Source organism: Crocodylus siamensis, chromosome 6, assembly GCF_052110815.1.
Source record: "Crocodylus siamensis isolate JL-2025a chromosome 6, ASM5211081v1, whole genome shotgun sequence".
Lineage (NCBI taxonomy): Eukaryota > Metazoa > Chordata > Crocodylia > Crocodylidae > Crocodylus > Crocodylus siamensis.
The window spans coordinates 71,046,037-71,061,348 of NC_143400.1; the positions used below are offsets into that span (position 1 = coordinate 71,046,037).

Here is a 15,312-nt window from a genome sequence, read left to right on the forward strand (position 1 = left end):
TACTTTACTTTTCTCTCAAAGCAATGTTTTTACTTCAAAAAAAATTGTCCTTCTTGTATCAAAAGTAACTGCTTACTTTAACTGTCACTTTTACATGGTCTCCACATTGACACCAATATGTCCTTACTATCTTTTGTAAACCCTTTTCCTTTAGGTGTTATTATTACTACTATTACTCTTGCTCAGGTTTGTTAGCAGCAGACTTCCAATGAGTTTAAGGACAGGGAAGAATTCCTGCCTCTTTTCAGGAATCTTGCGAACAGCATAAAGTATCTTAAAGGAAGTATAAAGCTATAGAAAAATCTATCAAAACTAATCAATTAAGAATACCAAGACAATTGAGAGAAACTTGGGTGGCTATGAAAGTCTTACCCCTGAGGGGAAGACTGGAACAAAATGACTGACTAAACTGGTGTCATTCACACCTAACTTCAGTGCAGATCTGTGTGGAATAAGCTATATTGAAATAAGGGTCTCTCCCTCTGCAGTAAAAGTGTACACACAAATTGGATTGAATCAATAAGGTGCATATTATAATAATTCAGTTTTGGTTTCCATATAGATAGTCCAAGATTTTTTTCTTCTCAGATAGCTGAGAAAATTTTACAATAATTTTTCATGAGAGGAGCTATTTAGTATCCTTTGTTTGTACATAAGATCTTTGCTGAATATTATCAACAAATAAGGATCATTTCTGTCCTTAAAAAAAAAGCTAACTTCAAAAGTGGAGATATTTAAAAGATTGTGTAGATCACATACTTGCTTTGTAGAAAATGGCAGACTTTTATTGATCTGAATATCTGGGATTTTTGACATGCTAATAACACACATGGTAACAGTGCTATGAGTACAGTACCACAGCATGGAAAAATCCCAGTTGCTGAGCACTGCTAATACTATTATAAGGCTTCTCGACTAAAGAAAAGAAGCAGCTATTGTCATACCAATGACAGCAAACTGAACAGTCATGGTATGCACCAAACTCCCTTTGGTATGCATTATTTGGGTGGGGTGGAGTTTTAATCCATGTTTTCCTCACTGACATTGCTTCAAGAAGGCACGACAAAATTACATGTATGAAAACATTTTAGTTGACCTTCTGGATTAACTTAATGCAGTTGTGCTTAACATTTTTGCCCAATGGGCCGGAAGTGCAGTGCCCAGTCTGTCTGTGGGTCACATCTGGCCAGTGGTCCTGATCTTGTGCCCAGGGCCAGATATGGCCTGCAGGCTGGAAGAAGTGGCTCTGTGGGCTAGGTCTGCTGGCCATGTGTGTGATATCCTGAGCTAGAGGGTACAGAAGAAGGTTCCATCTCTGTTACGAGGCTGGGCAAAGAGCTGCTGGTGGAAAAGGGTTTTCGGAAAGCTCTGGGCTGAGGGAAAGATGGTACTCTGCTTCTTCCCCTTGCCCCTGCTCCTTTTTCATATTTCCAGAGGCTAGGGGACCTACAGCCAGTACTGAGGTGTGGGGTTAATCACTTGATGTCAGTTTTAACACTCTCTTGGAGTTTGGACCATATATGGAGGCATGAGGCATAGGTAATGGTTCAGTTGCTCTTCAGGTCAGTGAGTAAGCCCAGCATTCATAGTTTCATAGTAGCTAGAGTCGGAAGGGACCTAGGTAGATCATCTAGTCCGACCCCCTGCCTTAGCAGGAAAGAGCACCGGGGTCAGATGACCCCGGCAAGGTGCTCATCTAACTTCCTTTTAAAAATCCCCAGGCTCGGAGCCTGCACCACTTCCCCTGGAAGCTGGTTCCAGGCCCTAGCCACCCTGACTGTGAAGTAGCGCCTCCTAATATCTAATCTAAACTTACCCTCCGCCAGTTTGTGACCGTTATTCCTGGTCACTCCTGGCAGCGCACGGGGGAACAGGGACTCCCCCAATACCTGCTGATCCCCCCTGACCAGTTTGTAGCAGGCCACAAGGTCCCCCCTTAGCCTTCTCTTGTGGAGGCTAAACAGGTTCAGGTCCCGTAGCCTATCCTCATAAGGCCTGCCCTGCTGACCCCTGATCATACGAGTGGCCCTCCTCTGAACTCTTTCCATATTGTCCACGTCCCTCTTGAAGTGTGGCGCCCAGAACTGGACGCAGTACTCCAGCTGCGGCCTGACCAGTGCCGCATAGAGGGGGAGGATCACCTCCCTGGACCTGCTCGAGATGCATCTGTGGATGCATGATAGGGTACGACTGGCCTTCTTGACTGCCTCCCCACACTGCCGGCCCATGTTCATCGTGGAGTCAATGACGACTCCAAGATCCTTTTCCGTCTCCGTGCTGGCAAGAGGAGAGTTCCCCAACCTGTAAGTGTGGTGCCGGTTCTTCCTCCCCATGTGCAACACCTTGCACTTATCAGTGTTAAACCCCATCCTATTCTCATCCGCCCACCGTTGCAACCTGTCAAGGTCAGCTTGTAGCCTATTGCACCCTTCTAGTGCACCCACATCCCCCCACATCTTAGTGTCATCAGCAAACTTGAACAGGGTGCTTTCTACCCCCTCATCCAAGTCACTGATGAAGATGTTGAACAGTGCGGGCCCGAGGACCGAGCCCTGCGGAACCCCACTGCCCACATCCTTCCAGGTCGAGAAGAACCCATCCACTACCACCCTCTGGGTGCGGCCCTCCAACCAGTTGGCGACCCATTTGACCGTGTGGGCATCGACACCACAGTCTCTCAGCTTTTTGATGAGGACAGGGTGAGAGACAGTGTCGAAAGCCTTCCGGAAGTCCAAAAAGACTACATCCACAGCAACCCCTGCGTCTAATGATTTGGTGACCTGATCGTAAAAGGCCACCAGGTTGGTCTGACAAGACCTGCCACTGATAAACCCATGTCGGTTGCCCCTGAGCATGCATTCCCCCGCAAGGCCCTCCTGGATGTGTGCCAGGATAATTTTTTCAAAGAGCTTACCCGGGATTGAGGTCAGACTAACTGGCCTGTAATTTCCCGGGTCCTCTTTTTTTCCCTTTTTGAAGATAGGGACCACATTGGCCCTCTTCCAGTCCTCCGGCACCTCGCCAGAGCACCACGAGTGCTCATAGAGCCGTGCCAGGGGTCCCGCAATGACCTCAGCCAGTTCCTGTAGAACCCTAGGGTGAAGATCGTCCGGACCAGCGGACTTGAACACGTCCAGCTTCTCCAGAAGTACCCTAACTAACTCCTCGCTAACCCTTGGCCCAGGCGTGTCTCTCTCGGGGCCCGAGGGGGGCCCAGCAGGGAGGTGGCTGAACTGGTCCCTACTTAGGAAGACAGAGGCAAAGAAATCGTTAAATATGTTAGCTTTGTCATCTGGCGTGATGACTAAGTTGCCCATCGTGTCCTGCAGGGGCCCCACATTACCCGGGACCCTCTTTTTACCCCCTATGTATTTGAAGAAGGACTTCTTATTGTCCTTAAAGGACTTCTTATTGTACATACAGCATTCGAAAGTGTAAGTCTAGAATTAAACAGAGGTCTGCAGTCTGTTTCCTTACCTATATTGGATTGCACTTCATAATTTTATTGTCTGTTTTTCATTCCAGGTTCCTATCCTCAGTAAAAAGGAAGATGTCTTTGCTTATTTAGCAAAATATTCTGTGCCACTGCTGCGAGCAGCATGGCTGGTCAAGATGACATGTGCCTACTATGCTGCTATATCTGAAGCTAAACTTAAGAAGCGTCAAGCTACTGATCCAAATATTGGTAAATAAAAATTGTAATATTTAAATGCATGGTAATGATTGAAAGAATTTGGTACTCTTGTTCAGTGCTTTGGTGCTGGTAGGGGAATGTAACAAGGACTATGTTTTTGATAAATAGATTTCTTTTTTTTCTCCATTTGGGTTTTTATTGATTCTTTCCTGTCTGAAAACATGTCGAATAATACAGACAACTGTTCAGTATAAAATATTGCCTTGTTCACATACCTTTCTAATAGATCTGACCCCAGTTCTCCAATCACTTTAATTAAAAGGCTGAATATATTGTGTCTTCATCACCTGAGTGTGACATTCATCTTAGTATGAAGGGCTCACAGAAGGCCTCTGGTCATTTGAGTTCCATTTATTATGGCCAAAAGCATGACAGAATAAATGTTGCCCTAGAAGAACTGAATTGAATCCAATACTTTGAGAAACCTTAAATAAATGTGATCTTTTATGCATAATTATTTAAAATGATATGCAGGGGCACTTTCAGTTTCACTATTATAGGTTAGGTGTTACTTGCTGACCTAACTAAATGGGCAAACTCCTTCACCTATCCTTTGTATGAATATAAAAATTTAGTGTACATCCTACCAAGGGTTTATGAGAATGATGTGATTTCCGAGCAGGAAAAATAGAGAATCTCTTAGTGTCTGGTAAAAGGTATTCATTTTAAAATGTATTTGTAGGCTGCTCAGGAATAGAGAGCTCAAACTGAATGTAAGTGCAGAGCAGTTGGTTCCTGGGTCCAAATGTTACATTTATATCTTTTTTGTCAGAATAGTCTGTGTAGATTGAGTTGTCTGGGGTAGGTAATGTGCCACCTCTTGTGGTCAGTTCCTCACAGAATGGTGCCTTGGACTTAGGATTTCTAGACACCAGTATAGTATAATTGGAACAAATCTTGTCCAGAAAGAAAATAGCCAGGTTTCAGATGCCGTAAACCTCGTCAAGCTCTTTCCCACTATTCAGTATCCATTTTCTCTGACCCGAGCCCATGTTCCTACTGCAAAACTCATCTTTATTTAGTTATGTTCCTCACCTAAATTTTACTTCCGTGGTTTCCTCCTTTCAGTCTTACTTTTTTTCTGGGTTTGCTCTTGGTTATAAGGTTCTTAGCTACCACCATAAGCTGAGACAGCTGAGAATCAAAGACTTCACTAGTTCTTAGGCACAGCCCAGACAGATAAGACGGTCCTTCACCCTGAGAGCTTACTGTCTACGTGTGAGAGAGAACATAATAGGTGGGCATCCTCCTATTCATTTTTATGCGAGTAGGATTTAGCAGATAAGAGACTCTGATGGCTAACAAATCAAGTTTATAACTCCATTAAATTCCAGCGATGACTCTGATTTAACATTTGAAGCTTAGTGCTACAAGAAATTTGGTTAATTTTGTGACACAACTCAACTGCATCTCCCCTTACTAATGAGACCTGCTGGTAAACCCTTTCCCCCCACCCATTTCCAATGATTCCTGTTTCTTCAACAGTTCATCCAGAATCCCTCTGCCCCCTGTCTTGGCCTGGTGCTTATGATTAGTGTGGCCCCTCCTGGATGTGAAGCCAGACCAGGTTGTCTTCCACCGCATCTGCATATGAATTTTTGGAGCATCCTAGGATTTGTGACAAGAACACCCTGTTCTAGCCATGAGTGGGGGCTAATTAGTACATGGATCCTTTGAGGGTGGGGGTATCTGGAGTGCACACACGTACTGAGTAGTGCTGAAGTGTGAGCTCACCATGGCTTGAAATGCTGTTGACTGTTGGAGCCTGGCCCAATGAACTCTGTGGTAAATCATGAACCTTTGGCTTTGGATTAATATAGTTTGTATTCTTGGCCTATTGTGGGCTCAAATCAGGCATAGTGTATGCTTACCTAGGGAAAATACTGTGATTCCTAGTTGCACCTGGGGAAGACTGCTGTGTTGTCATGGGATAGTACCTGTATAGGTAATGCATAGCAAACCTTGGCTTTATGCCCCTTTATGGAAATGAGAGACTTCTCTCTAGCTTGCTCCTGGGTCCTTATGGCTAAGGACAAGCAAAATGTGGGACCATCTAAATCCCAAGCCTGGAGGCTTGGGCCTGCAAGTAGGGTGCCCACCAAAGGATTTTGGAACATCTGAAGCCCCAGGTGGGGATGGGGGATGTTTGCCGGTAGTAGGGCCACTTTTGGTTCTGGACTAACAGATTTGGAATTGATTTTGCCAATTTGGCTTGGAATACAAAACCTTAAAAAAAAAAGCTTGTATTATGTATAAGTAGGTGCCAAAGTGCTGCTCAAAAGTGTTTTTATGGAGTGTCTGTGCTAAAACTTTCAGTATTTTAAAAAACATGCATCAATTCTGGATGAATTAAGTGTATGGATACTATATGAAAATCGCTACAGCCATGCTCAGTTTCAAGGCTATTGTTTTCAAATTTGGTACTCTGTCATGCGCTCATGGGGAGAGCAGGGTCTGACAGGTGAGGGGAAAGGGGCTGCCAGGGGAAAGCAGAGAGCAAAGGGGTAGATTTATTTTCCCTGCTGTAGCAGTGGGAGGGGGACAAATTCAAGGCAGACCTCCAACATTCTATACCTGGAAAATTTATAAAAAAATGTATACATTTTTCATATATAGAATCTAATTATTGGAGGGCTGTCTTATAATTTGGAGCCATCTTCTTTTGGAGTAAATACATTACATTAGATTGGTACCTCTGGATTGTGCCTTTTCTCATATTGCTGGGACTAAAATTATTTAGCTGCTTTGGAATTTAGTGTTTTAGACAAAAAGTAAAAGAAAGCCCTTTGGTTTTTGCTGCTTTACAAGGTCACTTCCTGACTCTGCTGTGAGCAGCTGCTGGGTTTCAGCTGTTTTACCTCGTTGGTATTTCATGTAAACCATTTCTTCACGTTTTTATTTGTGGGTTTGGAGCTGTTGCTTTGAGTTACAAATTTAAGCCAGCCAGGCAGGTTTTGGAACTTTAAAAAAAAAGCTGTCCAGCTCTACTTCTCAACCATGAGTACAGAGAAACCAAACTTGAGTCATCAGCAAAACAGTTTTTCAAAAGACACTGAGCTGGTGTAAAATGGAACCCAAGCAATCTGGTGATACTACAATGAAGGAAGTAGGGTAATGCTGCATGTGCTGTCTTATTTACCAGTCTGCCTATGCTGGTTGTCATATGAGAAGAAAAGCAAAGAGGTGCAGGTGTATTAAGCATCATCAGTTGATTTTACACAATCCATTCTTCTGCTTTATAAAATGGATGTTACGTTAAGCTATACCGAACGAATATTAGAGCTCGAAAATGCCACATTTTGTGCTCAGAATTTAGGAAATGCCACATCTAAAGCTGCCCAGGTAAACTGAATTAATCTTAAATTGCATGCATTCATGATTTCTGGTACATTTTATGGTATGGTCATTAATTGTATGGTGCCAACTATTTTTTCCACAGAATCCCTCCCTTGTTTAACAAGTAGGCTACTGATCTAAGCACTCGCAATTATGTATAATGTACCTTGTGCTACAACAACTTCTTTGTATCAAGAAACAAATATTTGTAGTGCCTAGATTTAGCATTTAAAAGAGGATTCTTAACTATCTGTTTGCTAACTCAGGTTAATAGGGACCAAAACTGCTTTGACTGAATTTTTCTGTGTTCTTCATCTGACGATACTACGGATGGAGAAAGGAATGTTAAATGTAATAATAATAGCTTTTAATAACTCAGTATTTCTAATTCTGTTCTGTAATATTAGTGGCATAGATACAGCACATGACATTTTGTGTGCTAGGTGGTCACTCAATAATACAACTATTCTAAAATCATGTTGATAAATCCCTTGCACCATATGATCATGCTTTCTCTACCTTTATAACTTGTTTATATTTTTAGTGTCTTCTGTGAATGCACTCTGGGAAAATTTCAGCGTAAAATGAATCCTTCTCCTCAATAAATGTCAAACATCATTGAGAGAAGTCATTTATAATGCTGTAATAGTTAGACTTTTCTGTCTCTAGAGATGAATAAGTCTGGGCCAGGTGGCGAGACGCAAGTAAATGTAGATCTGCTGGCAAGATTAGTTTTTCAACTTGCATTTATATCTTGTTAGATAGAAAATCATATTTTGGAGGACTACCTGCTAAGGGATCATAAATATTTGAGTTTAAAATAATTGTAATGAGAATATTTTGCAATCCCACTTTTTCCTCTGAGAACTTAAATTTAATCTCTGACGTTAAAAATACGCCTGCTTATCAGAACCGCAAAGTGCTGGATATAGGACAAAGCAAGCATAAGAGCCATGTATACCCATGTCTTAGTCTCAGTTTTGAGATTAATTCTATACTAGCTGGGACTTCTGTGCATCTTAAGAATCTCCCAGGCTACTCCATTTGGTGGAAATGACAAGAGTGCTCCTTTTGTAGCAGTGTTGCCTTTTGCCATCTGTTCACATCTGGGAGAGATCTCCAATGTCTGGATCTGCTGCCTTTGTTCTGCCTTCTGTCAGGAAACAGATAGAAAGCAAACATAATAGATTGTGTTACAACTCTAGCACAGCATTTGCTAAGTGACCACATTATAAAAAATCCTAGACATCTATTGTTACAAAGGAAGGACTGGATTTTAACTGCTCGGATGGACAGGGAAAGTAGGCCTGGCAAAAGCTGCTTTCCCCTAACAACTATGTTTTCTGCGGTTTGCTGTGCTCATTTCCTCCTTTCTCCAGATCCTGCCTTGAAGAACCTAAGAATTAATGGCATCTTGTTGCTGCAGCGTCCTATTATCTCCTCCTCCTAGAACCCAGATGTTCCATTAATAAATCCAAATGCTGACTTGCTCCTTCCTCTGGCTGCTTGCCAATTAAATATGCTGCTACATCATGCAGTGTATTATGGCACATCTGAAATTGTGTTCATTAGTTTATAGGATGGTAACCTTTCAATTCAGTTAGGAAGAGGTGAGGGGGCTGCATTAATAGTTGGCTGTCAGGCTGTCACTTGCTAGGGTGGGGCGGGCAATTATTTCAGGCGGAGGGCCACTTGCTGAGTTGTGGCAAGCCATCAAGGGCCACATGACAGGCAGCCCAGGGCAGATAAATATTAATTTTCTAATTTTTTTAGAGGCCCCGTGGGCCAGATAGCATGGCCTGGCAGGCATTTTGCCCACCCCTGTGCTAGGGACAAAATTTAGTTTCACTCTTCGTTGGGGCTGTTTGGTGAATTGTCCCTTGTAATATGGGACAACTTGTCATTCTAACTAGGTCTTTTGAGGAAATATAATGGATTTTTCTGGTATTTTTTTTGTTAGTTCTTCACAACTTGCTATTTTCTATAGCAACTCTATAGAGTTTTTTCAGTTGGTTCATTCTGTTGAAAGACTTAAATTAATCTTTTGCTTTGATGCTAGAAACATGTACTAGCTCTTGGGGGCGGGAGTCAGGTGTAAATGAGGATATAAATGGTTCAACGGCATGACACCATGGCAGGGGAAAGGGGAATATGTTCAACAATGTAGGGTGCTTCACCATGAATACAACTGGGCCTCCCATGCCAAATCTTATACAACTTTTCTGTAAAAGAGAAGACATTCTTTATCAGCTATGGCCGTAGCATGGCTCTTGCCAACTCATCCACTGAAGAGTTAATTGAAGCCAGTTTTTCCGTCTTGGCTTCCTTGCATTCCACTATACAAATTAAGACTGAAGTAAGCATAGACTGTTCCTGAAATGGGAAGGACAAAGAAATGCACTTATCATACCAACAAAAGCCATGAAAGAAAAGACAAAACATGGGTTCACTCTTGTGGCTTTTACAGCCTGAGCTGTCCTATTGAATATGGGCAGTACAATTTGACTTTATTTTCATATCTTTCATTTCTAGAATGTTTCTGTAATTAGCTAGACATGTATTGTATGATGCATGAAAAATATAAAAAGATGCTGGAAAACTCATACTAGAACAAAACAGTGACCTAACATGAGAACCATACCAATCAAATTTTCAGCTGCAAAAATAAGTCTACGTGCTTCCAATCCTTTGTTTAGTATTTTTTGGGTGGGATCTTTTGTCCTCTATTCCCATACATTCTTGAAGGTAATTAAGTTTATCTTTAAATAAAGATGGGGGAGCAAGGACAGAGGGGACATTTTACAATCCTGAATCATTAGTCAGATTTAGACATATAAACCTGTTTTTCTTTTATTTTTTCCCCTCAAAACTTTGCGCATATTTTATGTATTGAAAAAAGCAAACTGGCTAAAGGCAACAAACATCCAAGGTGCAGGATGAGAACACAGGCCAATATGATAAATTTAGAGGCTGCACAGTGCAGGTCAATATATGGTGGAATCACTGGACTGAACTTGAGAGAAAGTGATAGAAATTATCTGGGATCTTTGAAAATGATTCCTAGTATGAATTTATACTCACTTAATCCCCTTGGGCTTTCTTCCCATCCATAAATATGACTTCATTATTCAAGTGCCCACAATATGTAGAAGATGTGTGCTTTCCAGGAAGAATTCACGATCTAAACAATATACGCTAGCATTTCCAGGGGAAGTTATAGCTTGGTACAAAACTATTTAAATTTAATTTGGGAGAAGGCATTTGTATTGTGGGCTTAAGTCTGAAAGAAGAAAGTAGTTATTCGGTGCCTGGCTTGCTAGAACAGGAAAGGGCCAAACTGTGGTATCACGTAGGCATAGCTGTAAGATGTGATGGGACCGGAGAGAGCAGAGGTCCAGACAGGGGTGGGCTGGTGCATGGACCAGAAGTCAGAGACAGAAGTTTTAAATTGACCTGGTATGTGGTAGGAAGGGCTCTGAGTGTCAGGTGAAGATAAACATTTTAGTAGATAATGGGCTTTGGGAATAGAATGGGAGATCTTGAAAACAAGAGGTGGTAGGAGTGTGTAAGAAGGATAGTGGCCATATTCCCAATAATAATTGGCAAAGTAGTAGATAAAGTAGCATTCACGAGGAGAGACTGGGAGTTTCTTTCTTTGAGAAGTACAGAACTTGGAAATGCCAAAGATAAGGTTACAGCTAGGGACTTTGGCACATATAGAACTGTACAATTAGGGGATCCAGATGATTAACTCTGTCTTCAGGGACTTTGCAGCACGTAAAGGTTTTCCTGTTGAGTTGAACTAAAGGCAGTGATCTTTTTATCAGAAAGTGAGTTGTCATGCCAGTGACTCAAGTCTGAAAAGGCCACCTTTTACTTTAAACAGATTTTAATAAAAAGACTTGTAATAATTGTGTGACAGTGGCATAAGTTTTTAATTTATAATGGTTGGATAAGTTATGACTATACAATACAATTGCACCTATTATTGTGGATGTACATAGACTGCATATTAGCAGCATACTCCCAAAGCAATAAACTGTGGCAGACAATGGAGCTCTAAACATGGAAAGAGCAAAGACATGTTGGGATGCTGGAATGCCACAAAAAGTTTAAATGCATAAAGGGAGGGGAGACTGTTTAATACAGCTTGATTGTTATTACTGATAGTAAATAAGTGAGGTTTTGCATTTGATAGTTATTACCTTGGCTTTCTTACTCATTCAAACTATGGTGCTTTTCAATCCAGTGACATCTGAATGAATTATTTTTCTAGATGAGGAAGGGCCATCTAATTAGTTGCCAAAACAATGATGTATTAGTCTTGATTTCCTATGAGAGCTCATATCAAAGTTCTAGCCAAATATAGGCCTGTGTGTCTTTTGTGATCTACTGATGACACAATTGCAGTTTGAGTCAAGGTACTACAATGATGTTAAGAAGTCTTACCTTAAGATAAATGGTAGAGATAGGTCTGCACCACCGTGCTTAGATCATGCCTTTCTGGTGTTCTGGGTTAGGTCTATATGTTCCTTATTAATATGTACTGAGTAGATTTCAAAGCTGTTAAAACAGTTGTAATTATTAGCCTGTACAGGAGAAGCTTTCTGTCAGTGAATCTGATCTGTAATTTTTTAGGTCGTGTGGATATTTTAACCCTTCCCCATGTTCATCTTGGTCTTCCTGATTTTAGTATAGGCGCCATTTTCACATGGCAGGATCTTTTCCCCTTCTTCCCAGGCAGGAAAACACCTTTTCCCAAACTTTTGATACTTGGGTACACTTTTTGCTGGATTAAAATTAGTGGCCCACTTCACTCTTATACCTCAACATGGGTGCATGTGTGCAGTATAGTATTTTTTTCCCCCCCTCCATATGTTAACTCATCCCCTGCCAGAGAAAATCATACCAGTGTTGATACATACTGTTAAAAAATGATGTCAAACCCATCTTTCTTTAAGCAAAGAATTGGTCTCCTATACCAGTGGTTCTCAATCTTTTTAGCTTCAAAGCACCCCTCCATAACTCTTTTGAATTTTGCAGCCCCCAGCTGAAAATTGCTGAAAATGGATGTAATACAGAAGTGACATGGAGGGGGACTTCGAGACCAACAAAGTTGAAAATCGTTGATCCAGCTGGTGCTGATTTAAGGGCAGTGGAGACAGGACCTCACTCTGCTGTCCTCTTCTTTTTCCACTGTCTGCCCCCTCCTGACCCCTGGTTTGTACATCGGGGAGTTAGGGCAGCCCTGCAGGATCTTGCATGCTTGCAGTCACCCCTGTGGCCCATTCTGTTGGCCCTGGGAGCATAGGAGGAATGGAGGGGCCAATCAGAGTTGCAGAACATTGCTCTGTCAGTGTGTATGTCTGCCTGCCTGGCTGCTTACACCAGAGCACCCTGCTGCTGTTGGTGGGGGAGGGGCACAGGGTCTGCCTAGGGGGTGGGAAAGGGTGAGGGAGGACAGCAAATGTGGATCAAGTCACCAGAAGAGCCACTAAAAACACTGTTGGAGTAGCTGGGGCAGGCTCATGGTACCAGACAGAAGAGGACGGCATTTATCTCCTCACACCAGAGACCTCATGGCATACTAGTGTGCTGCCTTTGAGAATCACTGCATTAGGGACTGGGTGTCTATATTGACTCTCAACCCTGCTTAGGCTCCAGGTATATGTGTAGTACTGGGTCCTCTGCTTCTAGTCCCCGCAGGTGTTGGGAATGCAGAAACAAGCCCCTCTACCTTCTCTTACATAGAAAAGATTAGACTTGCGGCCTCTTCGCAGCAGGATCCTCTATTTACCCAATGGAGCTTATAACAGATGCACTGACAGATAGGAATCATTACTCCCACCCCCCTCGCAGTGAGGTGCATGTGCTGTGATGCAGCTGTAGGGTGCATGGCTCTGCTGCTCATAGATTTCCCACATGACTCTACTTTTCATTTGCTCCCTCACTGGTGTCAGTCAGGTCACAAGGGCAGGGAGACAGAAAGCAGTGTGAACTCAAGTTGGGATCTGCCTCTAGTACAACAGTCATAGCTGGAGTGACTAAGAGGATAACCTCCTTAGGCTTCTCTAATGCACACATTTTCACGAGAAGTCTTTGAGCCCTTTCTCCCAACCCTGTTTGTTATTTGTACTGAATATGGTATGTGCCAGGTACTTAAGGAATGTCTAATCAGGACAACCCCTGCTTTTGGAGGGACATCTGAATTAGCTCAGTACTGCGGTGCTTTATTTGTGGTAATTAGTCTTACTCTGAAGAAGCAAGGTAGACTACTGTGCTGCTCTGCTAATGTGGCTTTACTGTTTGGGTACCCAGTGAGGTTGTTCACAGCTGGCATGAGTGTTGTTGCACAGCTCTGTATTGTGCCATGTGCACGTAAGAAAATTCTATCTTTCATTCCTTCTTGTTTTTTTTCTCACTGTCTCCAGGATAAGGCCTGTTTTTCCTCCTTTTTTGCCTCTTATCCAAGGTTTCTTAGGGGTAAAACCAAGTGGCCCTTTCCAATATCGTCAAGTAAAAGCAGGCTCATTACTCCCCTAATTTGCTAAGGATAGCTTCTGAAATAGCATGCCATGTATCCCAAGGGGAAAAGATGGTGGTGATGTTGTGTTGAGATTGCACTAAAGGCCTTGCTGTTCAGTCTGAAATGAACTCTGTTATGGTAAGAAAACCAAAACATTCTTTCTAACTCGACTGTCAGAAAAGTAGGCTAGTGTGAATCAGCATGGCACTAGCTTGTTCCAGCTGAGGCTGTGGTCCAGTATCTGTAGATAAAACGTTCTGCTTACTGAACAGGTTGGAGCTGGTGCTCTATAACAGGGTAAAATGGGTGGATGGATGCTTCTGGTGTTTAGTCAACATTTAATCTGTTCCTTGGCAGCTGAAGAAAAAATAGGAGTAACCAAAGACTTTCCTACAGTAGGCTTGTGTTGAGTGTTCCAATTCTGATTTCTTTTGACTGTGCCAAGTGGGTACTAAAGGTTATTTTCCTTGAAAATTTGCTGTTTTGCAAAGGTTATTTAGTTTTATGGGAATAATTATACTGTACATTTCTGATTAGTCTTTGGCAGTCTTCAAAATGTTTCAGGTCTAATCTTGGAGTAATGAGAATGATTCATTTTCTACACGTTCTACCTTAGTGGCACAGAGATATTGGTAATAAATTGCCTTGGTAAAATTATCCTTTCATAGTATGATATGAAAAGAAGTATGAAATGGTAGATTTGAAATCATTTTTTACAAATCTAAGTGAGTGCTTTGAAGCAAATATTTACTATATGTTTCTGTATAGCTATTTTGAGCTTAAACAACACTTAAAATGCCTATACTCAGCTGATGTGTTTGTAAAAGGAAATTATCCAACATGTGCTGACAGAATTTCTTATTAGAAAATTAGGAAAGACAAAAAAATCAGAAGTGAACAAGTGATTTTTTTTTGAGGTGAGGTTCACGGACAACCATGAAAACAATGATATTTGATACTAGGAGTCAGACTGACAAAGTGATACTATAATATGTACATAGAATGTTCTTCTAAAGTTATGCTTGATGCTGATTAAGGAGAACTTTATTGGTCTTTCATGTGATATAACAACTATCTTCAGTACCTCACTTGAACTCTTAAGTGTGTAAAAGAGGAATTCCATAGAAAGTAATGTTTCACCTACATTTTCACCTCCCCTTAATTTAAAATCTATACCAGGGGTTGGTAACGTACAACTGGCGGAGCCATTTGATCTAGCCTGCACATGGGGCTTTGGTGATGGTTAGCAGTGGGGGGCTTTGGCAGTTGTTACTTTCCCCGGTGCCTTCAGGGGGAAGCAGTTGCAGTGGTGGGTGCTTTTCCCTGTGCCACTGCAGGGAAAGGTGGCAGTGGTGGCAGGGTCCTGGTGGCCACCTATTCTCCTGCCTTTGATGCGAACTGAGTCAGTGTAGCTTGTAGCCTTAAAAGGTTGCTAGCCATTGGTGTAGACTTAGACATAGTTTTTCTTTGCCACCACACAAGAAGCAATCCAGAAGCAGGCTGATGGTTGCATAGTAATCATTCCACCCCCCCCCTTCAGCATTTGTATTAGGTAGAATGAAGTCTCCACAACTTTGTGTATTGCTTGTTGTCTATATTGTCTAAGAATTACAGAAATATGTCAACTCTAATTTTGCAAAATTCTTGAATGACAATTTGCTGCAATTCTACAAACTTTGGAGTGAAAAATAAATATTATGGATTAACTAACTGTTGGCAGCAGATAAAATTATTTTAAAGTAAAGTTTGTAAATAT

General features: G+C 41.9%; 1 protein-coding gene across 8 annotated transcripts in view; it reads left to right on the forward strand.

Annotated features, from left to right (window-relative positions):
- The window catches only part of MED12L (mediator complex subunit 12L), a 315,648-nt gene that overhangs the window by 37,646 nt on the left and 262,690 nt on the right, over positions 1-15,312 (forward strand). For all 8 annotated transcript variants that reach the window (XM_090055417.1, XM_090055416.1, XM_090055409.1 and 5 more), the window contains exon 4: positions 3,526-3,685. In XM_090055417.1, coding sequence (XP_089911543.1) covers positions 3,526-3,685 — 160 coding nt within the window. The remainder of the gene's footprint in view (positions 1-3,525; positions 3,686-15,312) is intronic.